The 7,348-nt window shown below is 45.5% G+C and overlaps 1 protein-coding gene across 1 annotated transcript in view; it reads left to right on the top strand.

Moving 5' to 3' along the window:
* The window catches only part of MASP1 (mannan-binding lectin serine peptidase 1 (C4/C2 activating component of Ra-reactive factor)), a 62,651-nt gene extending 55,512 nt beyond the window's left edge, over window positions 1-7,139 (top strand). Inside the window, exons 12-16 of the mRNA XM_006765853.2 lie at window positions 798-911; window positions 1,767-1,952; window positions 3,738-3,805; window positions 5,185-5,284; window positions 5,970-7,139. Of these exons, the coding sequence (XP_006765916.1) occupies window positions 798-911; window positions 1,767-1,952; window positions 3,738-3,805; window positions 5,185-5,284; window positions 5,970-6,160 (659 nt within the window). The 3' untranslated portion in view covers window positions 6,161-7,139. The remainder of the gene's footprint in view (window positions 1-797; window positions 912-1,766; window positions 1,953-3,737; window positions 3,806-5,184; window positions 5,285-5,969) is intronic.
* The last annotated feature ends 209 nt before the right edge of the window (window positions 7,140-7,348 follow it).

The following is a 7,348-nucleotide window of genomic DNA, read 5'->3' as shown; positions in this document are numbered from 1 at the left end:
GGGGCTACTGGGCCTGCCTCTCCTGTGTGTGCAGCCATCTTTTGGTGGCCATCTTTGTGGTGGCCACTTGTGTTGGCCATCTTGTGATGATGTTGTGCACAAAGGTATGAGGGCCACCTAGGCTTTTATTAGTATAGATGAGAGGTTAGGATCAGAGCAGTGGTGGCAATCGTATCATCTGGGGAACTTTAAAACATATTTGTGCCTGGGCCACACTCCCATAACTTAGCTGGTCTGGCTTCATGGCCAGGTACTATTTTTTTTTAATTCCCCAGGTGGTTACAATGTGCATCCACAGTTGGGAAGCAGCATGATATGTCAGTGCTTTTACAACCTCAGTGTGCCTAGGAATTACTCAAGGATCTTGTTACCATTCCCAGATTTCCCTACTAAAGGCAAATTCTGCTTCAATAGGTCTGAGGTGGTGGCCTGAGAATCTGAATTTATAAGCCATTTCCAGATAGGGCTGTTGATGCTGGGCCAGGGACCACAAGACTAAAAGAGTAGCCAGTGAGCATAAGGTTTTTTGTGGACCCACTTTGGCCTGTCTGGAGCTCACCAACCCTGTGGGTTGAAGGGGGCACTGAAACCCTGTTAAAGATGTTCAGCCTTAGCTTTGGTTGGAATAGGCAAATAAAAGCACAGATTCAACTCCTCATCTTCAGATTAGAATATGAGTGTCTGACTTGAGGCTTTGAAATGCAATGGCGAAGGGTGCCCTAGAGTAATCTGAAGGCCTCAGCTCGAGACAGGTTGGGGCAGTCCAGGGATGTGTGTGTACACAATTCTGTTGTCAGGTTCCAACTGGATTTTGACGGCGGCTCACTGCCTCCACCATTCGCTCGATCCAGAGGACCCAATCCTCCACGATTTTCACCTGCTCAGCCCTTCTGACTTCAAAATCATCGTGGGTGAGTGAGGGGCAAGCTGATCCCTGACGCCAGTTGTGGTTCTGGGAATGGGGTGTGTCCACTCAATCATTCATCAGGACAGGATCCCTGAGATGAAGAACCAGCTGGGACTGGAGTCCAAGGACCTGAGTCTAAGCTCAAGGCAATAATTTTCAGGTGCAGGGACCAAGAGCAAGTCATTGAAGTCTAGGCCTCAGTTTTACAATGGGGAAGTAAAGAGCCAATCTAATTAAATTCCAAAGACACTTCAGGCTTCTATGAATCCATGCTTTCAAGTGAGTGATACGCATACAATTGCATCCCCAATACTACCAGCTGATTCAGTTTAGTTCCCTGCTGACATTATGCCAGGATCTAAAGACACAGCATAATTAAGACCTAGTTACTGCCCATAAGGAGCTTACAGCCTAATAAAGGAATAAAATATAAGCTGGGAGACTTCTAGTATAAGAGAAAAAGCAATAAGTTCTATAGGAGAAAAACAGATAAAATGTCATGGGAGTTCATAGGGGAAAGACTTCTAACTAAAAAATCAAACTCAAGAATTGGAGAGCCTTCATGGAGGAGGCAGTACATGATCCAGAAAGGTGCTTATATGATTTGAACATGTGGTGATGAGCTTTGGAATGAGTATTATAAAACAATGAGATCAGCTCATGAAGAAAGACAGAAATGGGAGCCCATGAGAATATATGGAGAAGGGCAGGTAGGACAGGATTGCTGGGGAAAGGTGAATAAAAGAGTTAAGACTAGAAACATGGACTGGACGAGACAGAGGGCTGACAGGGAGTAAGTGTGATCTTATCCTCTGTGCCTCCATTACCTCCATGCCTCATGTGCCTTCTTCTTGCCCAGGTAAACATTGGAGACACCGGTCAGACGATACTGAACAGCATCTCAGGGTCAAACACATCTTCCTTCATCCCCGGTATGACCCCAACACATTTGAGAACGATGTGGCTCTGGTGGAGCTGTCAAAGGGCCCGGTGCTGAATGACTTTGTGATGCCCATCTGTCTCCCAGAGAGTTCCTCGGAGGAAGGTACCTCTCCCCACCCCTGGTCCCACCTCTGCAGAGCATCAGGTGCCTCCAAAAGACTTCTTCTCCAGCATTGGTGAGGCTATGGTGCCAACGAAGCCAGCTGATGATGTCTGCATGATTCCTCAGCTGCCTCCCCTAAAACAACTGTCAGGCTGATTCCAAGGTGGCACATAGTTAATAGGAAGTACTATATCAGCCAGAGTCCTCATGAGGAAACAGAAACTCGGCTAGTTATTCTTACAGAGAGAATCTAACATAGGGTGCTGGAGGACTGGAGAAGTAAAGGAGGAATGCTGAGATAATAGAGATAGTATTTGCAGGAAGAAACTACTACTCCTGGGGCTGAGGGACAAAGGGAAGAGGTTGGAGTTATAGAACCTAGAAGCCTGGACAGGGACCCAGTGGAGCAATAACTCTGACTCCTGTGGAAGAGGCCCCATGCTGATGGTATTAGGGAAACAGCTGGAACCAAGCACCACTGCTGGGGTAAGAAACCACTGGTAGGGTGATGTCAACAGTAACAGCAAGCCTTCCTGGAAGTGCCCCCTATTTTCAGGATCTCCCTGAAAAAGCAGAAGTGCCAATTCTTCTGTAGGGTTACAAAACAGAGTATAGAAGGATAAATTTGGAACTGAAGGACAATAGATTTATCACAGCATAGACTCACTCCCCATGCTGCATTTCCTGATTGGTTGGCCTTGAAGAAGTTGCTGAACCTCAAGTCCCTTGCCTCTACACTGAGGATAATACCTCATGGGGTGGTCATTATATTTAAATGAAATACTATATTCAAATGTATCCAACATAGAGTGAGAGTCCCACCAGGGCAGTTGGCTTCCCTTTTATTCTGTTAGAAAGTTCAGGGGTGCCATGTTAAAGCTAAACTCCTTTAGTTCAAAGAAGTTATAAAAATGTCTGAATGGAATTTGAGAAGTATTAGGTAGAGTGAGCCAATGGGAAAGGTATACCTACCATATGTAGTTGCTTTACATTCATTAACTTATTTACCACTTACAAAAGTCTTGTGAGGTGGTATTATAGTCCCATTTTCCAGATGAGAAAACTGAGGGTCAGCCAGGTGATGTGACTTACCCAAGATCCAGCTTGTAAGAAGCAGATCTGGGTCCTCGAATCCAGGTTTTTCGATGTAAAGCCCAGTGCTGTATTCAGGATCCAGGCTTTCCTTCAAATAAGGAAAGAAGTGAGTGCTCTATCAGTGTTTAACCCACTTCCACTCACTCTGAGATTTGCCAACTTCATAGACTTCTAGAATATCAGAGTTGGGGTGGGGGGCATGAAGTTAGAGAATATCAAACCCAGCCTCTTCATTTTATGGATAAAGAAATTGAGGCTTATAATGGGAGGGAGGAGGGAGGGCTTGCTAAAGGCAACGTGCATATTGTGGACTAAGCTGGACTTTTTATTTTTTCCACAATTATTGATTGAGCATCTACTATGTGCCAGTACTGTTGCAGGCATAGGGATACAGCAGTGAACAAGATAGATGAGATGACTGCTGTCATGGAGCCTAGGTTCCATGCTAGTTGGGAGTGGGAGAGAATAGACAACTAAACAAATCAGCTAATGATTCATAGAAACAAATGCCTAGACCTCTGTTGCAGACAACCTCCAACCCAGCAGCCTTCCTCCTCACCAAGCTGGCTTTCTCTGAGGGGAAAAATTCAACCCTTCCTCCTCAAGCAGAGGATGATGGGCTGCAAGATGCAACCATCTGAAAAGCCCACAAACAGCCTCTCTGCTCCCACTGTGTCTTCTCTCCTCCAGGGACCATGGTCATTGTCAGTGGCTGGGGAAAGCAGTTCTTGCAAAGGTTCCCAGAGACCCTGATGGAGGTAAACTTCAACTTATGGCCTACAAAGTGACACCCCTGCCCCGCATGAGATCTTCCTGCTCCATTTTTCCCCTTAGGGCAGTGATGGCGAACCTTTTGAGCTCGGCCTGTCAGCATTTTGAAAAACCCTAACTTAACTCTGTTGCCGTGTCACATATAGAAAGTTTTTGATATTTGCAACCATAGTAAAACAAAGACTTATATTTTTGATATTTATTTTATATATTTAAATGCCATTTAAGAAAGAAAAATCAACCAAAAAATGAGTTCAGAGGTGACACGCGTGTCATAGGTTCGCCATCACTGCCTTAAGGATTTGGAGGCTGGAGCTGGGAGTTGTTGAGAAAGACACCAGAAGCTCACACACACCTCAAAGTTCACTGAGACTTTGAATTCCATCAAGCTTGCTCTGTTTGTTCTGCATGTCATGGGTCTATAATAATAAAAGCACAATATGCTAATTAGACTGGACAACCTTCCAGACGAAGCTGGGGCTGTGAGGGAAGCCCGGATTCCGGGTACCTGCCAGTGGCCCAAGGAAAACCTGAAGCCGGGTGCTGGAGGGAAGCCGGTGCTGGCAGCCAGGGGAAGGAAGGCCTAGTCTTGCACGAATTTTGTGCATCAGTCCTCAAATATATATATATATATATATCTACATACATATACATATATACACACATACACATACTGACTATGCTCCAAGTTACATAAGATAGAAATGGACAAGATACAGACCTAGTGTCTGGAAGTTCATACTGTAGTGCAGTGAGGGAGAACATAAGTAAATGCTTGCTGCAAGGTGAGCATCAGTAACCCTACAGTACTAATACTTATACAGCATGCATAGTTTGCAAAGCATCATCTATCTGCTCATTCATTGCCTCTGAACTGAATTCAGTTATCCACCACAGTCTGTGTGATTAGTATGTCAAATATTGTGACTTCCATTGTTCAGATGAGGAAACTGTGTCACAGAGGTCTGAAAAACAGGGATTAAGCCATATGCCCCAGGCCCCACAGCCAGTAATGGTAGGAATGGGGGAAAGAAAACTGATCATAGATTTGCATACGGTGCCATATTTGAAATAATGCATGTGCTGGGAAGTATGATCAGTTTACAGATGAGAAAACTGAAACTCAAAGAGGGCAAATGACTTTCCCAAGGTCACACAGCAAGTTTATGGCTGAGACTATACCTGATCATGGATCTGCTGATTCTCCATTCAGTATTTCTTCACCTGCACCATAGGGCAATTTCTGAGACCAGGTCTAAGGTAGTCCCAAGCTCATCCAGCTGGGGAGCAGCCAGCTCTAGGGGGGGTCAGAACAGCAAGGACTCCTGAGCCAGGAGTGGGGACCAACAATGGCCTTGTATTTCAGATTGAAATCCCAATTGTTAATCACCGCACCTGCCAGGAGGCCTATGCCCCACTAAAGAAGAAAGTGACCAGGGACATGATCTGTGCTGGGTTGAAGGAAGGTAAGTCAAGAGACTTGTATATAATAATTTGGTGTCTAGCTCATGCATTGAAGTGGTGCAGGGCCCAGGAATGGAAGGGCTGGACACCTTGGAGTCTGGTAGGCTAAACAGGAAAGAGGGGTGGGGAGGAAGTTCATGAGAGGGAGGGTTCTGCCAGAGAAATGGCATCAGAGAGAAGAATGCTAAGAAATTTCCATTACTCCCTTCTCCACATTCACCTTTTCACCTATGAAACACAAGAATCCTTCACTGGCACTTTCTAAAAATGACTGAGCTCTGAGGAGGCCTCACCTGGAACTGCTTTGTGTCAGCGGTTCTCAACCTGTGGGTCGCAATCCCTTTGGGGGTGGAACGACCCTTTCACAGGGGTCGCCTAAATACATCCTGCATATCAGATATTTACATTGTGATTCATAACAGTAGCAAAATTACAGTTATGAAGTAGTAACGAAAATAATTTTATGGTTAAGGGTCACCACAACATGAGGAACTGTATTAAAGCGTCACCGCATTAAGGAGGTTGAGAATCTTAGAGCCCATGTTTGAGTCAAATGATCTGCTTGCACCCCCTCGTGCCCAATTCTCTGAACTACAAGTCAGCGGTGGGAAGAAAGAGGCTCCTTTGGATTTGGGGCTAGGGAAGGGGACAGGTTACTTTGACCTGCGTCTCTTTTTTTATATTTAGGGGGAAAGGATGCCTGTGCAGGTGACTCAGGAGGTCCCATGGCAACCCTGGATAATGAGACAGGCCAGTGGTACCTGGTGGGAACAGTGTCCTGGGGCAAGGACTGTGGAAAGAAGGACTTCTACGGAGTATATTCTGACATCTACAGCAACAAGAACTGGATCCAGAGAGTCACCAGTGTGAAGAACTGAATTTCGTTTTCCACCACCTGTCCATGGTCAGTCAGCAGAAGAGGATAATTACTTGACGCAAGAAACCATCACCCTTCACCTGCCTCATTCACCCATCCATTTCTGGCCAATAATGGGGGCATCTCGGCCCCCTTTTCACTCTCTTTTAAGAAGCAGAGTAGCCAAGTGATCAGAACACAGGGCTTAATCAGCCTCTATCACAAGTTTTGCAACAATGGACAGGTGACTTCAACCTCTTTTAACCTCAGTTTCTTTGTCCATATTCTGGAAATGGCATACCTTACCTACCTCATAAAAGTTTGATGAGAACTGAATTAATTAATATATACATAGCACTTAGCATGGTGCAGGCACAAAGTAAGTGTTCAGTAAATATGACTTAGCAGAACATGAGTATGTCTACCAGGCAGGCAAAATTCTCTTACAAATCCTGGCTGGGTCTTAAGTCTGCTCAGTGTGTACCCTTTCTCTCAACCTTAACTATCTCTTTCATCTGCCCCCAAATGCCCTATGCTTCTTTGCTACCATGCACTTTTCCAAGCCCCAATCCCTGTCCCCCATAAAAATGTAAAAGAGAGAGGTTCTTAGTCCTATAGCATGTCCTACAGCAATGCTTGAGCTAGACATCAAATTGTGAGAGTGCCTGTGAGAAGCAGGGCAAGGAGGAAGACTGGGAATGGTTGACAGGGAAGCCAGACACCAGGTTCTAGAACCACCTCTGCCCCTAGCTACCTGTGTAGCTCTAAGCTAGTCCCTTCCCCTCATCCCAAAGGACCCTCCTCGCTCTGACAATCCAGGATCCAGTGAAGCCATTTTTTTTCTTGATGAGATGAGTTAAAACCAAAAGGCCAAAATTACCTTAAGGTTCAATAGAGTTTTTACAGAAAATACTGCTGCTGCAGCAATACCAAACCCTGGTTCCCAAAGACATAGCTCAGCCAAAATGTTAGTCAAGGGATCTTCCCTTATTGCTAAGCAGAGCATCACAAGGTCAGCCCTGAGAGATTAGAGTAGACAAGGTCAGCCCTGAACCCTCCACAGCTGACCTCATGCAGCTCTTCTTTTGATTCCTCACCCCTGTTCCTTACCCTGTGCACCCTAACCCCACATGGTCATAAGTGTTTACCACACAGAATCCCCTCGGAGAGCCATCTCCTCTCTCAGGAAGCCCCCAGAGACCTCATCCCT

Source organism: Myotis davidii, unplaced genomic scaffold (assembly GCF_000327345.1).
Source record: "Myotis davidii unplaced genomic scaffold, ASM32734v1 scaffold41, whole genome shotgun sequence".
Lineage (NCBI taxonomy): Eukaryota > Metazoa > Chordata > Mammalia > Chiroptera > Vespertilionidae > Myotis > Myotis davidii.
This window is presented reverse-complemented; position numbering and strand designations above follow the sequence as displayed.